This window comes from Haliotis rubra, unplaced genomic scaffold (genome assembly GCF_003918875.1).
Source record: "Haliotis rubra isolate DU_JTF1 unplaced genomic scaffold, ASM391887v1 Scf430, whole genome shotgun sequence".
NCBI classification, from domain to species: Eukaryota; Metazoa; Mollusca; class Gastropoda; order Lepetellida; family Haliotidae; genus Haliotis; species Haliotis rubra.
In genome coordinates, this window is record NW_025767114.1 from 633508 (window position 1) to 655680 (window position 22173).

A 22173-nucleotide genomic window follows, 5' to 3' on the forward strand; every position below is an offset into this window, starting at 1 on the left:
GTTGTGTATATGTAGTGTTTTTGCGGGCTAAAGGCGTCTGCCATCAGCCATGCAGCAAAGAAATCACTCTCAACACACAAATTCCACATGCTGCTCTGGCGATAACAAAAGGTATAAAAATCGTCTGCCTCAATACCCAGCTGATTTTAGGTGATTTCTGTTGGATTTTAACGTAGACATAGAAAGATGTGGACTTTTTGGGGAGGTGGGGTGTGGGTTTGTGTGTGACAAATTTAAGATATTTGTATCAAACTTTACATTGCACCTTTCCCATATATAAACAAAACAAAAACAAAAAAACATATCAAAATATAAAAACAGTCCATCACATCATTATAAAGTTATTGGTTGTACAAAATTGCCGTGGAAATGTTCCTAAGTTCAAGAGATGTAAATTGTGTTAATTCTTGTCAAATAAAACTATCGTTAAAGCAATTTGCACTGCACCTCTCCTATAGATACGGAAGGTGATCCCCAGATATGATCCATGAAAAATCAATTATTGGTATGCGGAATGCTGGCATGTCATCGAGGGCTGTTGCAAGAACTGTTGGTTTTCATCCATCCACGATCAGCTGACTGGCCAGAAAACACGAGCAAAGCAAAATGAGCAGTTGATCACAGGATTGTCTGGTCCCGATTCGATTATTTACAGACCGTCGCCATATGGCTGGAAATTTGTTGAATGCAGGGTTAAATGACAATCAATCAATCAAAGCATACACATAAAGCAGGTTGTCAATTGTAGCCTTTGTTTGTCTGGGTGTTTTACAAAATTTCATTTATTTCGTTTTCATGGCAACAAGTTTGACTGCTGCCTTTGTTCGTTTGGGAATTTTACAATTTTTCATTTTTCACTTTGGCTCATTTCATAGGGGTGCCCTTGTCCGGACTATATCACCGAAACTGTTGGCATTTATTCATGGAACTTCGCAAGTGCCACAGTCAGAATTTTTTTATCTCCTAATTAGGTGATACTATCTCCTAATTAGGACTTAATATCTCCTAATTAGGACTTAGCTATCTCCTAATTAGGTGATACTATCTCCTAATTAGGACTTAATATCTCCTAATTAGGACATAGCTATCTCCTAATTAGGTGATACTATCTCCTAATTAGGACTTACTATCTCCTAATTATCTCCTAATTAGGACTTAGTATCTCCTAATTAGGTGATACTATCTCCTAATTAGGGTGATAGCTATCTCCTAATTAGGACATAGCTATCTCCTAATTAGGGATACTATCTCCTAATTATCTCCTAATTAGGACTTAGTATCTCCTAATTAGGACTTAATATCTCCTAATTAGGACTTAATGATCTTATAAATAAAGTCAACCAGTAGTCATTCACTTCTTCTGTTTGGGTTTAGCATCTTGGATGAAGTCATGGATGAAAGCATATGCATTTGTTTCATGTTGGGCATGCACTATTCTGAAATTGTGTCTTGTTTGGCCCATGTAAATGGCATCATTATCAGCATGAAGACTTTGAAAAGGAAATCAAAACGACTGAATCTGTTTAGGCGAAGACATAATAGTGATATTGCAGAAGTTGCTATGTTCGTAGTGAAAGTGAGTGAGTGAGTATGGTTTTACGCCGCTTCCAGCAATATCACGGCCAGGGACCGTAGTGAAAGAGGTAGAAGAATCAGGACAAATGTGTGCTTACAAGCTTATGTATCTGAAATGCATACAAGAGGGATTCATTATCAGTCAAGACATGGTGCTTCATTTGCTGCATTTAGTAGTGGCAGAAATGAGAGTACAAGAACACCCAACTGCATGTACTTCCATAGAGATCGGGTAGCCTCCCTGAATGTGAGAGGCTACCACACAAATGACGTCACTAGGAGGAATCCCCCTTGTTTCCTGTATAGCATGGCCGACGCCAAGTTGAAAAAAACTCAAGTAGTCCGTTTGTGTAATGACACATGCCTGCACAAATGCAACTTTATAGAGCGAAATAAACAATGACAACATACAACTTCTATACACAATATTTAATATCCCCGTGCATGCAGAATGGACATGGGTAGCAGAGCCTCCCCAAGCCACCCTTACAATCTATATACAGATGTCTCTTGAAATATACAAATACACTTTACACATCTCTCTACCATGTGGTGGTGTCTGGTGGTATGTGGTGGTGATGGTGGTGTGTGGTGGTATGTGGTGGTGGGAGATGGTGATGGTGATGGTGATGGTGATGGTGGTGGTGGTGGTGTGGTGGTGTGGTGGTGTGGTGGTATGTATTTGTGTGTGTGGTGGTAGTAGTGGTGGTGGTGCTGTGTCTGCTGCTGCTGCGGCTGCGTCTGCGTCGTCGTCAGCGTCAGTGGAACCACATTTTGGCATTCATCAGAATGTTTGACTCTCATGTGTATCTTCAAATTATAGGGGCGGTGGGTTAGCCTAGTGGTTAAAGCGTTGGCTCGTCACTCCAAAGACCCGGGTTCGAATCCCCACATGGGTACAATGTGTGAAGCCCATTTCTGGTGTCCCCCGCCATGATGTTGCTGGAATATTGCTAAAAGCGGTGTAAAACCAAACTCAGTCAGTCAGTCAGTCTTCAAATCATAAGACCATGTATAAGTATTTCCACACAAAAAAACAGATATCCATCTTGATGTTTCTCCTCAAAAGGTCAGTGACAGAACAACAAGGTTCTGGGCTAATCATACCTCCATTCATTGGCTCTTCTCTGATTCTCCAATGACCATAGGCCAGACTGGTTACACCATCTTCGGGAAGATATCGCTTGTCATTGAAGGGAGACGACCAAATATCAGTGCATAAAATGGGGTAATATGGGAAATGCTAATGTGATTGCTGTGATTGCACGTGTAAAAAATGACTGTAAAACTTAGTGATAACGTTTTGTTTGTTTTTATAAACATGGTTTACAATATAGTTGTGCAAGACGATTTGAAAGGTAGGCCTACTAACCCACTGACCTAGTTATACAGGTCACGTCTGTTGTACATAGCCAGGCGTGTATGCACAGGCTAAGACTCGAAATATATTATTGGATACAAGTGGACAGACATTACACTATATATAAAACTATGTATAAACCTGGGACAGCCTTCTGTTCAGTTGGGAAGACGTATGAATGTAGCCTGTTACAGATTCGTAGGACAGTAAGGACTGTGTTTATATGACAAGGCATGCTTACATGACGATCTGAAAAAATGTGACTGTTGATCTCATAGATTATATGGATTATGCGATACTGTGGATAAATAATAATGAACAGGTGACGTCATTGGCGTTGGGTGTTCTGGTACTCTTATTTCTACCACTACTAAATGCAGCAAAGACGCACCGTGTCTTGACTGACAGCGAATCCCTCTTGTATGCATTTCAGATGCATAAGCTTGTAACCACATATTTGTCCTGATTCTTCTATAACATATGTTATATTTGGGATTACACTTTCTTAGTAAAGTACAATTCTAGTACTTTTGTTGGGTTGGGTCCCATCAGGGATGGCATCCAATCGCCAGCCATCCGATCGCCAGCACACAAAGTCAGCCGGCTCACCCACCGCGACTTCCAGCCACCGCTGGCGATTAGGTGCCTGACTCTGAGGGTGTGGGTTCGAAACCCGGATGGGACTCAACCCGACAAAAGAACTAGAATTTGTACTTTACTAAGAAAGTGTAATCCCATATATAACTAAGGTTACATCTGACCACTTTCTAAATGGCACTGTGTAATCACTGATTCTGCTACCTCTTCTACCTCTTTCACTAGTATGTCTTCGCCTACACAGTTTCAGTCGTTTTGATTTCCTTTTCAAAGTCTTCATGCTGATAATGATGCCATTTACATGGGCCAAACAAGACACAATTTCTGAATATTGCATGCCCAACATGAAACAAATGCATATGCTTTCATCCATGACTTGATCCAAGATGCTAAACCCAAACAGAAGAAGTGAATGACTACTGGTTGACTTTATTTATAAGATCATTAAGTCCTAATTAGGAGATATTAAGTCCTAATTAGGAGATACTAAGTCCTAATTAGGAGATACTAAGTCCTAATTAGGAGATACTAAGTCCTAATTAGGCGATAGTATCACCTAATTAGGAGATAGCTATGTCCTAATTAGGAGATATTAAGTCCTAATTAGGAGATAGTATCACCTAATTAGGAGATAGCTAGGTCCTAATTAGGAGATATTAAGTCCTAATTAGGAGATAGTATCACCTAATTAGGAGATAGCTAGGTCCTAATTAGGAGATATTAAGTCCTAATTAGGAGATAGTATCACCTAATTAGGAGATAAAAAAAATTCTGACTGTGGCACTAGGACGCTTCCGTACGGAGATCATTTCGTTTTCATGGCAACAAGTTTGACTGCTGCCTTTGTTCGTTTGGCTTTTTTTTCAGAAATTTTGACTGACTCATTTCATAGGGGTGTATTTGTCCAGACTACATGTCTGAAAATATGAACTTTGCATTCAGAGAGATGAGGCTGTGAACTAGTGCTTTCTGCAATTTAGGCTTGTTTAGAATGTACTGTTTTGTTTTCGTTTTCGTGGCCCAGTTCACAGTGATATATTTTACCTGAGCATATCACAAAACCTACCGCAGGTCTCTACTGCAGAATGGCCAAACCGTAACCAGATACATTCAATTCTTGTCAGATATTAGTTATTGTGCTGCATCAATTTACTCACGTCTTTCCTAAACAGGACCTGACACAGACATACGAAATTCCGAATGCCAGTTCCATTGTATTGTTTTGATAGCTCAATAACTACTCTTGTCTACGGACAGACAGAATAGATAGGAATAGTCTCAGCAAGTTGGACAAATAATTCTTGTCGGTCTTTGATGTAACAATCAGATGATTTGTACTTTCGAATTTACAGGGGCTTTGCAATGTTGTTGAAAAGTTGACCGTTGTGGTGGTCAGTTTAAACATTTCAGCAGCACACATTGTGACTTAAACGTACAAATGACAAATTCAGCTTAGAATTTTGGGCCTACTGGCCCACCGCACTTTATGCGATGAAGCTAATAGTAACTTTCTCTGAACCATCTCCTCAAATGTAACGTCATTTATATACATGGGACCCGTGACGGTCCGGGTTAGAATTGGCCTTCTGTATAACCCATGCTTGTCGTAAGAGGCGACTAACGGGATCGAGTGGTCAGGCTCGCTAACTTGGTTGACGCATAACATCGGTTTCCAATTGCGCAGATCGATGCTCATGCTGTTGATGATTGGATTGTCTGGTCCAGACTCGATTTTGTACAGACCGCCGCCATATAGCTGGAATATTGCTGAGTGCGGCCTAAAACTAAACTCACTCACTCCTTATATACATGGGGATCTCGATAGCCAGATTTTCCATTAATGTTTCATATACTCATGCCAATAATGGTTGTCACCCTTCAATTTTTAATTTGAGAGAGGGATGGGGGTTGGGGGTGGGGTAGGGGGTGGGTGGGGGTGGGGGGTGTGTGGGGTGACAACCATTATTGGCATGAGTATATATACATTCCCAGACCTTCAATGTACTTGATCTTTACGAATCTAATGAAAGATAGAAATATTTTCTCTCGTCAGATAGACAGAATACACGTAACTTGTTTTAATAAACTATCTTTGGATAACTGCATAAAAAGACAACAAAGAACACAGTGAATAGTCTGGGAACTACAAATTACATGTACACCTTCTACAAGGAGAAACCGACATTGTTGAATTTTAAATTTTGTGTGACATTCACATGCATTCATACAGGATCCTCATTATCAGTTAGATGGCATACATATGTTTCAGGTTCAAGAATTGTTGTAAAAAAAACTAAGTATTTTAAAACGTAGAGCTAGTAAATTTATCATCGCAAGTCATATATTGCGTTTCCATGATCGATGCCCATGCTGTTGATCACTGGATTGTCTGGTTCAGACTCCATCATTTACATTTTATTGACATATAGCTGGAATATTTCTGAGTGTGTCGTTAAACAATAAACAAAACAAAACAAAAAGTGAAGTCAGTGATGATGATAGCATTCAAGCAGCAACAGTTGACAAGCGACCCAGGATGAAAATAACGATTTTCACATGGCTGCTTGTCTAGATGTCAGGTGAGGTGAGGTGAAATTGGGTTTAACGTCGTGTTTGAGAATATTTCGCTCATCTTAGGGTTTACTTGAAGATTATTTCAGCACAACGTGACATGCATGCATGTGTGTGGGTGCAAGTGGACTTTATAGAGTGGTCAGTTTGATAGTGCTTTATCACTGAGATATGATGACACAGTTTATAATGGGTGTCTGACTCGGATATATTTTACTGACTTAGAGCAACTGAGTGAGCAGAGAAGGGGACGCATAGTTCAACACTGTATTCTAGCCACATCAGAAAATAAGGGTGAGGTGAGGTGAGGTGAGGTGAGGTGAAATTGGGTTTAACGTCGTGCTTGAGAATATTTCGCTCATATGATGACGTGCATGCGTGTGTATGTGTATGTGCGGCTGCTTGTACTAGCCCAAACTGAAGCTGGTTTTATAGTGCTAGCCCACTGAGATACCATGCCGCAGTGAAGCATGAATACCCCACTCAGACACATTATACTGACTACAAGCCGACCAGTCCTTGTTGTACCCATTAATGCCCAGCGCCAGGCAGGGACCAACAAGTACCATATTTTAAGGTCTTTTGGTATGACGCGGTCGGGGATCGAGCCCGCGACCTTCCGCTCTCCGGGCGGACGCTCTAACCACTACACCACGGAGGCGGTCCTAGATGTCAGGTGAGACTACAGACGTGTGCGCTTGCCGCATATATTGTCTTTAAAATCTTCCAGAAAGACTATATTATGCTGGATTTATATATGCTGTTCCACAAGATTCCAGATTTTACCCACGACCTAAAAGCATCTGCCTCCAATTAACCCTAGACATCGGTAACGCATTTATCGTACTCGCTGTTATACATATTGACACAACAGATGATAATTATTTTCAAGATATGTTTGACTACTTTCAGACTGAAATACAACGATTGAAATATGTTTGTTTTTATTTCAAGCTATGTTGTTGTGTCATACGTTATGCTGTGGCATGTAAGCCTTTTATCAATATTTCAGTATGAGTGTGTTTTAATTGTTCTGAAGACAGAGATAAAGATCATACTTTCAGTTTAGAATGTTAACACGACACAACACTAGTCAGGACGAGCACATTAACTAAAACTTCTAAAGGTGATCATATATTCATTTCAGGGAATATGAAAAGACATTGTTGTGATTTTCAGGAATTTTGTTAAATCCCTAGGAATTCCAGGGATTTTGTGAAACCACCGAGTGAATCATGAATTTTATAAAATCCCTGAAATATTCAAAACAAAATCACTGTTTGACATATTCGCTGTGACATTTACAAATGTATCCTATAGTCCGGATGCCGTATAACGTATGTATCACATGACCGTCACATCTCGCAGTTATCTACCATACCTACTGATTCGTTGACTTCCTGCTGCAACTTCAAGAATTTCGCGGACTTGCAAGTCCGCAGCTAGACTAACTGTATCTGGAAGTATATGATGTTATAGAATCACATAACTGAAAAGGACACCAGCGAGAGTGAAGACCTAGAACCGGAACCTGAGGAAAATCTCGAGTTGCCTCTCACAGGGCGTTTGTTGTGACCTTATATGTAGAATGGGCTTCTACATTTAAGGTCACAACAGGCGTTAGGTGGAAGAGGTGGAAGAAAATTTTATGCTTCAGAGACTGTGGGACAAAGTAGTCCGCAGCAAAGGTTCTACTTTGAAAAAAGCATCAAGCCTTTTTTTTATTCTTGTAGATGGTAACATATACACTCTTCAAAAAGAAAAGAAAAGCATAGGTCATTTTGAGACAAATACAAAACAATACAAATATATATTTATTTGTTGTAAACAACCAAAACGCGGCACCTTTTTGTGTGATTATAGAAGCGTTAGAAGAAATATTCGCCAAAAAGTCACCAACAAAACATGCAAAGCAAAATACACGTGCAGGTAAGCGGAAAAGCATGCAATATCGATCACTATGAAAAGACAAACGTTGTGTTTAATTTTGTCATTCGTTTTGCCTGGAAAGGAGGAAATCATCATACCACGACTGAGTGCCGCCAATCGAAACATCACCATAGGCCGCCTTGACGCTGTGGAGTCGCAGTCTGCAGCTGCCCGACATTTCAACGTTCATCAGAGCACCATATCTCGCCTTTGGGAGCCATGGAGACTAGTGTTGGGAATTGGTTAAAATCTCATAATTGATGATTGGTTCATTACAACCGATCAATCATCGAAAATAATTGGTTAGCGTCTTTTATTAAATTTGTTAAAGGTCACATGCAACCAAAAAATCAAACATAATTAAAACACAATTATCACTTATTCATGACATATAATATACATTGCTGGTTACGAAAAAATATATAAACAAAATTATAAGCGTACAATCGCAAATCGAAAGTGCAAAATTGTGTACTTGGGTTTACTTCCCAAGAAACGAAGCAGCCGGGATACCGAACCCAGTCAGAGCGGGTGGGTGTGCACTCAAGTGTAACGGCTGGTTCATTTGCAGATGCCTTCACGGCTAATTGTGTGTATATATATATATATATAGATGTTGGGTTTTGTAAATACATGCTCATTTTTTGTGTATAACATTTTGCAATCAACAGACATCATAACATGTCATGTGTTGAAGTATCACACCTGCCTGTCTGTGTAATTACATAATGTGACAGAGACCGAACTCGGGCCATAAATCAATGCATTTTGTTTATGGTGTATAGCCTGATTGGTGTTAAGTTCAAATTGCATGTGGTCAGTGATAGCAGCTGTGTATTGAATATTGTCATTAGCAGACAGGCAGACACACAGGTGTCAATAAAACAAGACATTGAGTTTTGTCTGTGACAACGACATATCTATATCACAGTTTAGGGCTTCAACGAGTCCATTTTTTTGGACTCGAGTACTCGAGGGGTGAGACTCGACTCGGACCCGAGTACTCGAAATTCATACCTTTCAAGCAAACGATCAATTGTCAAGATAGTTACCTAATCATTTTAAGAAGTGAAATCTCAATCGATGTATAATATTTACTCTCATATGCAGACTTGTAACAACTAATACCATACAGCCACACCGTGTGAGGAGTAAACTATGTAATCTAGGTGTTAATAAAAACATTATCAGATGGGTTAAAGAATTCAGGGTACATAGAACTCAGTATGTCAGTGTCAATGGCTATCAATCTTCTTTTCTCTCAACCTCTACTGGAGATCCACATGGCTGTGTTCCTTCATCCGTACTCTTCGTTTTGTATACCAATGACTGTTACTTGTCAATATATGACTTGTTTACTGTGAAATTTGCAGATGACGCCACTGTTACTGGCCTAATTTCTGATTCTGAACATTATTATCGTCAAGGCATTGACAAAACCGTAATGACAGTTTTTTATCAAACCTTTATTCAAAGTGTGTTGACCTACAATTTTCTATGTTGGTATGGGGATCTGTCTCATCTTAACAAAAACAGACTTTTCAAAATTGTTAATACTGCTTGCAACATTTCTGGAGTGTATTTCGAGTATAGTCAAAAAGACAGCTAAAATTAGATTTGATAGTTGACATATTTGATCTCACCATTTTGAACTACTTCCTTCTGGACGCTGCTGTCGATTACCTTCCCTCAAAACAGAGCTCGACAGTCTTTCATACCATCAAGTATTCGTGAATGCAACAAATATTTTGAATCACCATCATGTGATTAGAACTAGAATTATTCAGCCTCTTTACCTATGTGGTTAATTGAATTATATCATGTCAGTTTTATTTGTAAATAGCATTCGTTTTGAGCATGTAATTATTGTGTATATTTTTGTGAACTGTGTATATATTTATTTTGAGACAGTTTGGATGTATGAGAATTTCCTCCGGGATAATAAAGTTATATCTTTTTCTTAATATTAGACGTTAACGGCCGCTCATGCTTAGCACATGGCAGACAGTCCGTCAACGGCAATAATTCGAGTTATCTCCCCTTTTCGAGTCCTCGAGTCCTTGAAAATGGACTCGAGTCCAGCTAAACCCGACTCGTCCTCGAGTACTCGAGTACCCGTGGAAGCCCTATCACAGTTAGAAATTCTGTCAACGCTAAATAATGACATTGCTTTTAAGTATCGAACTGAGAAAGTGTCTCGGTAAGAAGAACGTGTGGTGAAATAGACAAATGAAATTATATAAACAGTTAATTTACTGTCATAACATATAAAAAGCTCGCGCCTGTGAGATATCAACAAAACATTAGAAAAATAGCTCACACCAAAGCCTTCACCGAGTATTCACCCGACAACCCGCTTCCAAGCTGCGCGAACCTATTTACTTGCGCACGTGCTATGAGCGCAGCCCAGCTGTTGAAACCCGTTTTCTCCAGAAAAGTCTGGGGAAAATTAGTGAAACGTTTGAACTCCGATTCGCGCGTTTTTTTTCATCGGGTTATTTTTCAACTTTATAAGTTGAATTTGCATTTTTGACGATTTGTTTCGGTATGTCCATACCGAAAGGTATCAGAATCTGCAAAGTTGTGTTTTACGTTGCATGGTAAATATGCTGTGTGTATACAAAGGCTTAGTAAAGACATATAGGATAATATCTTATAAATTTAGGATAATATCTTATAAATGATCTGCTTGAAACAAGATACAGGGAAATGGGTATTTGTGATGGTAACGAAATAATCCAACAAAGAATGAAAATTCCATTCCTGTTTACTGTTAGAATCATCTGAGTACTGGGACTATGCCAGAGTCAAATCAATGTGCAGTGTCTAACTGAAGTACTAACACAAAAAGTAAGGAAGAAAACATGTAGTTCTGTGGGGTTTTTGGGCAAAATTACACATCTTTAAAGGATGACTAGTATGTTAGGAACATAAATTTCTTAGAGTCTTTAAGATAAATTCAATCACGAGCTTGTAGTGCTTATGAAATATAACAGACAAACCAACCTAGTGAAAAATACTGTTAATGAAAACAAGTCCTTAGTGTTCCAGAATTGTTTGTGTTCGATTATGAGAAAACATGATCAATTGCTTGGTCGTTTAGTCACTTCGACCAGTCTTCGATTATTTCAATTAATCGGACCACCACTAATGGAGACTGCACTACGCATCCCTGGTTTCAGAAGAATTTCCCACCAAACTGTCAGGAATCGATTGCGTGAAGTGGAGATTCGATCAAGAAGGCCAGTTGTGGCCCCTGTTTTGAGAGACTTCCATCGGCGCTTGCGGTGGTGTCGCAGAGTCCGGAACTGGAACCTTAGAAACTGGAGGTGAGTCTGGTTCAGTGATGAATCACGATTTCTTCTTCACCGGCGAGATGGAAGACAGCCTGTTTGCATTCGACAGGTCGACAGATTCGGTGTTGGAAGTGTCATGGTGTGGGGTGATATATCCAGCATACAAAGATCTGATTTAGTGGTTACCAGGGGAATTTGACAGACACTCGGTACATCAACAAAGTCCTTGCACGTTACATGCATCCGATTATGGACCGACATAGGGAGTTGTTCCAGCATGACAATGCTACTTCACATACAGCTGCCTGGCCAACGGTTCTCTGCCTGGCCAATTCTGACATGAATGTCTTCCCATGGCCTTCCCGATCACCAGATCTAAACCCGAAAGAACACCTATGGGATTAACTCGATCGATGTGTGCGTCAACATCAAAACACGCCTCAGACACTTCCACATTGCAGGGAGAGTGGGGAAGAATTCTACAAGAGCGACTTCGTCGACATCCAATCAGTGCCGAGCACAGGGGCGTGTCACGCTTAGAAACAGCGTTAGAAAGACATATAGGTATATAGACCCTACCCAAGTACTATATATTACTAGGGTAGGGTCTATATACCTACTTTGAGTATATGTCTTTCTAACGCTGTTTCTAAGCGTGACATGCCCCTGTGGTGCCGAGACGGTGCCGAGCAGTAATTGCTGCAAACTGTGGCCATACAAAGTACTGACTTTGACGCCATCTTGTGGACTCAAGTAAACAGAAACACAACAATAAAGGCTGTTGTGTTGGCGAACTCTTTGTCTATAGACATGTGAATTTTCACTTTCATACCATTGAGATTACATGAAATAATTGCTCTTAAACTAACGCAATAAATTCTTTAAAAATGGTTAATGCGTTTCTTTCTTTTTATAAAGATGGTATATCTTTGCAGATACAAATGTCCAAGAATTGAGTTGCAATATACAAAACAAATGTGAAAAAGATCGCAAGAAACGATTAATACCATACCCGTATTTAGTGGGTTTATCATTGTGAAACAGATTTATTTTTTAAATATAGAAATAAAATAGCAACTATTAGCTGTTACAAGCGTGACTTATGTAACTGCTAAATAGGAGTTTCAGCAAGTCTATGTCAGATTCTTTAACAAAGGGACGGTACTCTTGATGTGTTCTGTTTGAGCCAATCAGTGGAAAGGCACTGTGCAAATGGCCGCGAAACATTTAAAATTGCGCCCAGCTATGTGAGAAGGACCTTGTAACCTGCATGTCATATCTAATATCTTCTGTTTGTCATTTCCTAGAATGCACGACGTTTGAACAGGAATCACTTTGAGGATAAGAAGCATATAATGGCGGATGGCGAGCATGATGTACGTGTAGCATGCCTGTCCGGGATCTTGGATTTGCAACGTGTTTGTCAAAAGGAAAACCTGCAGTTTTCACCCGAAACCAACAAGTTCCTTGTTTACCAGACTTTGAAAAAGGTCGGACCATGGACAGCACAAAAGCTCATAAGTAAACGTAAGTATGTATGTTAAAATTAAGAGCTATCATCTATGGTCAGCGATTCTGAGCTTGGTTTGCATACACCTGCTGTTGTCGATCGACATTAGTCCCCGATCTTAGGTCCAGAACTTCTAAAGTACACTCCAAACTACGCCTTAGGAATGAGAATATGTAAGCTATTAACTCCGTTCATTTTAATGACAATACATGCTAGTAGTTGTGGTTTATGACGACCCAAGACACCGCGATCAATATGTGCCTTTATCAATTATTCAATAAAGACGTTATATTTAGAATGACATTTATCAGAATATCAGTAACCTTTACAAACATTGTGAATTTATAATTGTAGTTCTAGTAGAGGTCTTCGGATTGCCTTGAACCAGTTGACTTGACCATTAAATCGGTCATGGTCGGATGATCTGTCCAAGTGATTGGTGAACAAGACCTACATTTGATTAGTTATATTTTTATATGCACCTGTACCTGTATGCTGGTCACATGTTTGGCCCATCTGTTACTTTGTGTTTGTCAGCCTGAAGCTTTTTTCACAATACTTTCTCCAGAGATAAATACAACTACTGCTTTCTTGACATTCTGTGTGCGGAAATCTGAAGGCACTTCCATAGCTGGTTGTGCCAGGGGAACTTGCTAAGCAGCAAATTACTTTTCAATTAGCATCATATGTTATGATTCTTGGTGTGCCTGAGCAAACTGCCTTGTTGCTCCAAACTTGTATTGCTGTAGATAGTTTACTCATTCTGTCCTTTCTGGACTACTGAAGGTACCGGTAACCTCGCGATATTCGCGCACCTAACACGTTTCTGCGCTGTATGCAGAATTAACAAGGCCCGTGAAAATCAACAATTATGCAAACCATTATCAATATAAAATGTTTATAAAAACATAAGTTTCAGCCTTTGACACTTCGCTATCGTTGTGCGCTACGTCATCTATTTTCGTGATAGCTAAAATCCGGACAAACAGTATGGCGAATAGTTTATGCCAACAGCTGATAATGATGTAACATTGAAGTTCATTTCTTACAATGCTGATGAGAAAGTTTTTGTCAAGAAATATTCAGAATTTGTCTACTTTTGTCTATCTTAATAAACAAAACCCTTTTAAACAAGTAAATGCAGGAATACGAAGACGACTTCATGTTTACAAACACAAACTCTGACGTCATGACTTTATTTGTAGCGACCGCGTGAACCCGGAAATGATAGGTGCGCGAAAATAGATGTCTGCAAAGTTACATTACGCCAGGATCTATGTGTTTTTGGTTGCTTCATTTGTCAGCTCTTAAAGGTCGAATTTTCTCAATCAGGGTGTTAAATAGACTATGAAACTTTTAAGAGACCTGCTCATACATCCATTATTTTTTATGTAGATTTCTCGGGGTTCACATGACATGATTAAGGGAGGTGACGCAGGCCTTCAAGTTGGATCTCAATTTAATAAGTTTGTGTGTTACTTTCACTATAGTGAGACGACTTGTGTCACACAGACATTGAAAGTACATGAATGATGGCTTGTGTGTAAGATGAAGTTTTCTTTAAAAAATAGATCACGTTTCATAATTGAGGAAACAACGTTGGTTTTTAAATGTGGAGAAACCTGTAACATTAGGGTAACATGATGAATGGAAAACTCATCATGAATATTAGCAAAAAGATACTCTAAATGTAACTACTTTGGAGTGAGTGAGTGAGTTTAGTTTTACGCCGCACTCAGCAATGTCCCAGCTATATGGCGTCGGTCTATAAATAATCGAGTCTGGACCAGACAATCCAGTGATCAACAACATGAGCATCGATCTGCGCAATTGGGAACCGATGACGTGTCAACCAAGTCAGCGAAACTGACCACCCGATCCCGTTAGTCGCCTCTTACGACAAGCATAGTCGCCTTTTATGGCAAGCACATGGGTTGCTGAAGACCTATTCTACCCCGGATCTTCACGGGTCAACTACTTTGGAAGAAAGATTCAATGATACATGACACCACCACTGTTGACATTGTTAGTTCATTACCTCATTCAAACAAGTTTTATATCTTCATTTTTCACAATATATTCCCTGCACCCATTTACTATTAGAGCTTTGTTTGGACAAGACCACAACCATTTTACAATAGCTGTTTTAATTAATGATTGAGTATATTGGCAGAGATCACCAGTTTTGATTAGCTTTGTTGTGCGGTATCTCATCTGGGAATATATAGAGAATATACTACACAAGGTCTCATTACATACAAATTAAACGGAACGAGTGTCCTTCCTATGGTACCTGACCAAGCAAAAGCGAGGTCAGAAACCATAGGAAGGTCACGAAGTTTCATATAATTTATTTATTACCCACATCTTACATGCATTAAATTGACAAGATAGCATATTTTTTGTTATTTTTATGGTTTCAAACCGAAACCGGTTTCATAAAGAGGTTGCGGAAGAATTTTGTTCTGTTTTACACTTTTTGCATGATGTCACACTGTATTGATGTCACTACGCCATTCTCGTCTGCCCCTTTGGTAACCGACGTCACGATGCATGTCTGTTATCATCGCCTTGTACAGCCTCCCACAGTAAACTACTCAGTAGCACCCCATTTCGGTTTGCAGTTGCTTCATTTGGCTAACATCAGTGGTGGAAATATTGTGTTTATGTTTTCCGAAGGATATTTCTCAGTTCGACTCACAATTAAACAGCAATACGGAACGTTAAGCGCAATGTTTACATTCCCACAATGCATATAAGTTTTAGAATGAATGAATTCACGTGTTTGTTATGAATGAAAAGTAATTGAGAAGTGATCGGTTATCCAATCAAATCGTTAGAATCTCAGGTCAAGTCGTTACAACACAGGTCAACGTGGTACAACACTCGTGTGACGTATGATATTAGTATGCAACTACCCATACGTTGACCACGTGGGTATTAAATTGTAGCACTACCTCCCACCAGTTGCCGTAGTACTCAGGAAAGCATCATTTACATCTAAGGGTTCAAATACGAGTTGTCTGATTTGATTCAAGATATCTGATGCATCCTGGAACTAAATTGTAGTGTTTAAGTTTGCTCCATAGTTTTCATTAAAGATGTTTTGAATGGTTGTTCAAATCCAACTGATGGGTTAAATATGTTAAAGCAGGGAACATTTTGGACCATGCCTTACGTGCATAGACATATGAAATAGTGCTATAAAAATACCATCAAGATGCACATTTTCCACTTTCCAGCACACTGTATATATCCTGTAAAACACTATATATTTATATCAACACTGACAGTGTTCACGAATGGTGTTTCAAAGTAACAGGACATGGGTCCTGTAAGTCTCACATTTCAGATTTAACGTTTCTTATAATTGGCATTGGAATTATTAACAAACATAAGATTTATAAACAGCAGACAAGTTTCACATGTCACATATAAAAATATAATTATAACAACTTCAGTCAAAGTCATTGTGAAAATATATACAGTCAGACACTGGGGCCGGCAGGTTGTAGACTTTTATCGGACCGTTGGCGAATCTGCCGGATTTGTCAGAGGGTCAGATGCTATTCGTGAACACTGATACTGCATATGTTTCCTCCATGTCAAGCTTCCACTGTAAATTGTACATCCCCATTATGTAATATCATGTTCAACTGTATTTAGGGAGAAGGCGACCATAAGTGGTGCACTTGTGCCTAATCCCGTTGTCTTTAGACAATAAGATATGTTTAAACTAAACCATCATGCCTTTAGGTCGTACAGTGTTCACGAATAGCGCCTGACCCTCTGACAATCTGCAGATTCGCCAACGGTCAGACAGAAGTCTACAACCCGCTGGCCCCAGTGTCTGACTGTATATTTCACAATGACTCTGACTGAAGTTGTTTTATGTGACATGTGACACTTGTTTGCTGTTTATAAATCTTATGTTTGTTAATTACAATGCCAATTATAAGAAATGTTAAATCTGAAATGTGTGTTTAATTTTTATTCCATGGGTCCTGTGCATTTTCAAAGGGTCAGACAGACATCTTAAACTTACAGGACCCAATGTCCATGACTTTAGGTCGTATATTGATTCTGTATGGCACATCAAGATTTAACACCTGTGCCATCATATGAAATAAGCTGTATTCAGTTGGTTTAACCATGTTCGTGTTGTGCTGAGGATAGGGTTGATGAAGACCACTCAGTCAGCCATTTTTTTTATCTTAGGTTTGGTATTGATAAACGAGAATGTGTTTCTACTAGTCCTGTTAAGATTCATTCACGTATTTGGTAAATTGAACAGTATCCCTTTATGAATTTATTAATTATTTGTGGTCAGGCCTAATTTTTTTTTTCTTGAATTCTGGTGTTGACCCTATTTTTTTAAAGTGGTATGAATAAAATAAGTTTTCGGATAACATTGTTTTTCCCAGCACCGACAGACATCAGCCATTCTGATAGAGAAAGTTGACATGATGGTAGACTAAGGCTTAGTCTCTGAATATATATAATTTTGATAGTAACAAACAAGCCCATTTAAATTGAAAAGGAGCCCTAGGGAGACCAGAGATTCAGAACCTGGGGAAAACTAGACTTGCTTCGTTTAGGGCTTTAGCACTACAGGGAAGGCTAGGCTGTAGGGAAAATAATGTGGTTCAGGGACTGTGAGACAGACTAACATGATGGCTGCAAGCTTGATTAAATAAACAATTACACATTGATAAATGTGTTATTAGTTTGTACTTTTCATCTAAGAAAATATGTTTGGAAAAATAAAATTCCTTTCCACCTACCCTAAATTTTAAAGAGGTGTATTCGGAACCACAACATTTTTTTTGTTTGGCCTCATTAGTATAAAATATTTACAAATGTGTTTAGGAAAGTGTTTTCACTTCGAACTAGCTTATTCAGAGATGCCAACCCTTACGCTTTCGGCATAATTATTACGATTTAGACCATTAAATTATGCCATTACACTCGTTTATAATCTGCGTAAAAATTACAGGGCTGTTTCTACTCGTTTTATGAAAATCAATAAAGTGGGTAAAATTTCACATGGGGAAGTGTTTCATTTAACGCACAGGTGCAGGGGTTCAGAAATGACCTTGCACTGATAGGAATCGCTTACTCTTAGCATCGCACTCATTCCAATTAACTTGCAAGGAATTAAAGTATTTTGAGTCACACGACCAACAATTTTCGATTTATGGAGCTTCATAATGATTGGTCACATGTGTTTCTGTCTAGAATCTTCCTTTCGTGAAAATGTGTACCATGTTGAAGCGATCGGCAGACAAGTATTACACTTTTTAGGTCCAAAGTACACTTTTTGACCTCTAGTATTACACTTAGGCCCAAAATAGGGTTGGCATCTCTGCTTATTGTTTATGTAAGTCAGATTTACAAAATGGAATGTTTCCAAGCCATGCAGTAGTGTAACTTGTGTTATTTTGAAGTGGTTGCCTCATAACACTGTCATTAGGCTATAAGCGGCATTGTTCCAGATGTTTTGCATTTTTTTGTGTATAATAGAAAATATTAATTAAGTGTTTTAATTTCAGCAATTGCATGATGTTTGTTATTTTAATTCCTAGATATTAACGATAAAGTATTCATGAATAAACATTCGCATTTGTTACTATATATTCATCAAACATTATTCGTTACATAGTGTAATTGTTTCAGCCTTAATTTCAACATACACTTCCATATACATGATATATGTCCAGATTATCATACAATGCATCATTTGGCGGCGCAGTGTTGACTGCCACAGGCTAATTTGCATATGGCATGACCAGGACCAGGCTATTCTCTTATTTGTAAACGAACACTCTTATTCTGAAATCAGAACTGACTGTTTTTATGCAATCCATTCAATGTGCTTTACATATTGTTATATATAATTATATAGATATGCTTCAACAACTGCAACAGTTGAGTGATGTGAAAAGATATATTTAGACATCCAACTGACCGCATCACAGTTTTCTGTGTTAGTCCGATGACAGGAAGTGGAACCATACAACCAGTGTAAACAAAGGATAACCACTCAAAAGGGAAATAGTTTTTCAATGCTTAGGATATTTCCTTAGTGGAAGTAAACCATTCTGTGTCATATTTACCTAGATAGTAGATTCATAAATGATGTAACATACAATAAACACATGCAATATGGCTTGAATGGACTGGATCCGATATGACGAAACATTACAAGGCGCTGGCCTCTGGCAGAGGTACTATGTTGGCTGGAACTCTGGGTAGGAGAGTGGAATATTCATTGGACTCCAGGTAACTATGGGAATCAGCAAAGCCCTAAATAAAAGTTCCTGAGATGCAACAATAGGCTTGACAACCGAGCTGTTGGAACATTACGTTTGTAAAACGTAAAAGCCCAAGAAGAACTTGAAGTTAGCCCTGATTTAAAGCGATAGATGTTTGTTTATAAACAGGCTTAGCGAATAACATTGAGATTTCTGCAGGTTCTAATAGTCCAACTATACTCAACTAGTGTTGGGAATTGGTTAAAATCTCATAATTGATGATCGGTTCCTTGCAACTGGTCAACCATCGAAAATAATTGGTTAGCAACATTTATCAAATTTTCTTGCTATGTTTGTTAATGCACCCACAATATAAAGACAAAAAGATATAGTTCTTTGAGGGTTTTTCTGGGGTTTTTTTTGTTGCAAATTGCACCAAATGGTATTTGCAAATTTCACATCTGTAAAGGATGACTAGTATGTTTGGAACATACATTTCCTGGAGTCGTTATGATAAAATCAGTCATGACTTGGAACAAGCTTGTCATGCTCATGAAATGTAAATTTGATGACACAGACAACACCAACCTTGTGAAAAATATTGTTAATGCAAACAAGTGTTCCAAAATTGTTTGTGTCCGATAATGAGAAAACATGATCATTTCCTTGGTCGTTTAGTTACTGCGACCAAGCTTCGATTATTTCAATTAATCGGACTCCCGCCATACTCAACAACAAGCAGTATCCAGGCAGGGCACAGTATACATGTCCCAAGCATGGGCTCAGGACCCTATTCAGTAACCATGATAACGTCCAGAATGACTCGTAGCATGACATTACAGAGATAGAAATGCAATGTTTTTTCGAGGTTGCTATTGGGTACCTCACAGATAATTTAGGTATGCCTTGGTGAAAGTAAGTGTGCCCATGCATTTTATGATCTAATTAAACTTAAAACATCACACAAATTATGTAATTTGTTATTAATCAGTAAACATCATGTAAACCTGTAAACTTAAGAGCAGGATTTCCTGAACATTGTCGTGACTCCAAGAACAGTTCAGCTTCGTTTGTCCTGGACCCATAAACTAGCCGGCAAACTGTTATCATCAAAAACCAGATTTCCTGTTATTGTGTACTGACATTCAAGATGGCCACGCTCTTCTTAATTTATGAGATTGAGAGTGCCACTGTTGAATGGGTTGCAAATATAGGTTTTGAATCATTGAGTTGGTCAAAGTTATCGCATTTTCCAGTAAATGAATCCTGAGTTATATTTTCCATAATTTTAGTTGTGCCGCCAGGGCACATTGAAATGTATCGTCCATGGCATTTCAATATTTTACACCAAGCACTAGTTCAATCCTTGGATTAGTACACACAGATGTCATAATGATATGGTCGACTAGACAACCAGACTTGATTAGGTACAGACCACCGCCATATAGGTGGAATATTGCTGAGTGCGGTGTTAAACAACAAACCAACCAAATCATATGACATTTTAAATGTTGACCTGATTTTGACTGCTTTTCTGCCATATTAGAACTGAAAGCTGAAATATCTTTGAAGTCTACAACCTGCTGGCCCCAGTGTTTGACTGTATAGTTCAAAATGACTGACTGAAGTTGTTATATGTAACATGTCACACTTGTTTGCTGCTAATAAATTTTGCGCTTGTTAATAATTTCAATGCCAATTACAAGGAATGTTAAATCTGAAATATGTGTTTATTTTTTCTTCTGTGGGTCCCGTGAATTTTCAGTGGGTCAGACAGACATCTGAAACTTACAGGACCCAATGTCCTGTTATTTTGAAACATCATTCGTGAACACTGTTTCACTATTCACTATTATTAGAGACCCGTGAAGGTCCGGGTTAGAATATTGATCTTCAGTAACCCATGCTTGTCGTAAGAAGCGACTAATGGGATCGGGTGGTCAGGCTCGCTGACTTGGTTGACACGTCATCGGTTCCCAATTTTGCAGATTGATGCTCATGCTGTTGATCACTGGATTGTCTGGTCCAGGCTCGATTATTTACAGACTGCCGCCATGTAGCAGGAATATTGTTGAGTGCGGCGTAAAACTGAACTCACTCACTATTATTAGAGCAAATCTAAACTGCACATACTATACAGAAAATAGATTTTACAAAGCATTTGTAAATAGCTTGCAAAATAATAGATGGTGCCAACTTGACCAAAGGCTTTGCCAAATGAAAAATATATTATCCTGCTAAATCCATATTCTGATCTGTTTGGGTTTTAATGAAGAAAAAATATTTAAATTTGCCACAATTAAAAAATGGCTATGAAAAGATAATTTTCTCCACCGAGGTGTCATCTTGAAAAGTTCTCAGAACAGATACTTTGGTGTGACTGTAAGCATGTTTACTAGTGTGATTGTTATTTCAGTGGTGGAACGCGGAGACCTTCAGTGGGAGACCGACGAGGACTTTGAAGTGGAAACAGTCATTGACCACTGTAATGAGGATGTGAGTTGTCCCTGGAGTAGTCATCTTGTTGTCTCGTCCTGGCACCACTAATAAGTGGTGTTTCTGATGTAGGCTCCAAGCTCGTGTACATTGTAATAGATGTAACTTGCTTCATACAAATGTTCACAGGGACGTTAAGATGTCAGATAATTTGGGAGATGACTTAACTGAATTATTTTCAACCTTAAAACTGAAAAGTCTTGTGTAAGATGAAGGAAAGTCTAACAAGTACTGTTTGTGCATATCTGTCATAGGCAAACATACATGGTCTTCTTCTGCATTTAGAGGGTTCATGACTACTTTAGCCGTATAATCATGTTCGTAAGGCAATAATGAACCTTCCTTGAGAGGTATTTAGAAGTTGGAGCAGTTACTACATACCTCCTGCGTACTACCAGCTCATCAAAGATCCTCATCATCGATAATCCCCCCATTTATGTATACATCCCATCATCCTCATAATCACCTAGTTATGTATATCACAGGCTTCACTTCCCATTGTGTACTTTGCAGGCTTCAATTGTTAACGCGTTCATCAAAGCCCTTGTGTTGTTATTGTGTCTGGCTTCCTATTTCCCATTGTAT

General features: G+C 38.7%; 1 protein-coding gene and 1 long non-coding RNA gene across 2 annotated transcripts in view; one reads left to right on the plus strand and one right to left on the minus strand.

Moving 5' to 3' along the window:
• Positions 1 to 17302, minus strand: part of LOC124289038 — an 18930-nt gene extending 1628 nt beyond the window's left edge. The window contains exons 1-2 of the long non-coding RNA XR_006901572.1: positions 17204 to 17302; positions 3435 to 3439 (exon numbers count right to left, since the gene is read on the minus strand). This is a non-coding gene — a long non-coding RNA (uncharacterized LOC124289038). The remainder of the gene's footprint in view (positions 1 to 3434; positions 3440 to 17203) is intronic.
• LOC124289035 (histone-lysine N-methyltransferase SUV39H2-like) overlaps positions 12479 to 22173 on the plus strand; it is a 21010-nt gene continuing 11315 nt past the window's right edge. The window contains exons 1-2 of the mRNA XM_046725630.1: positions 12479 to 12855; positions 21509 to 21588. Of these exons, the coding sequence (XP_046581586.1) occupies positions 12684 to 12855; positions 21509 to 21588 (252 nt within the window). The 5' untranslated portion in view covers positions 12479 to 12683. The remainder of the gene's footprint in view (positions 12856 to 21508; positions 21589 to 22173) is intronic.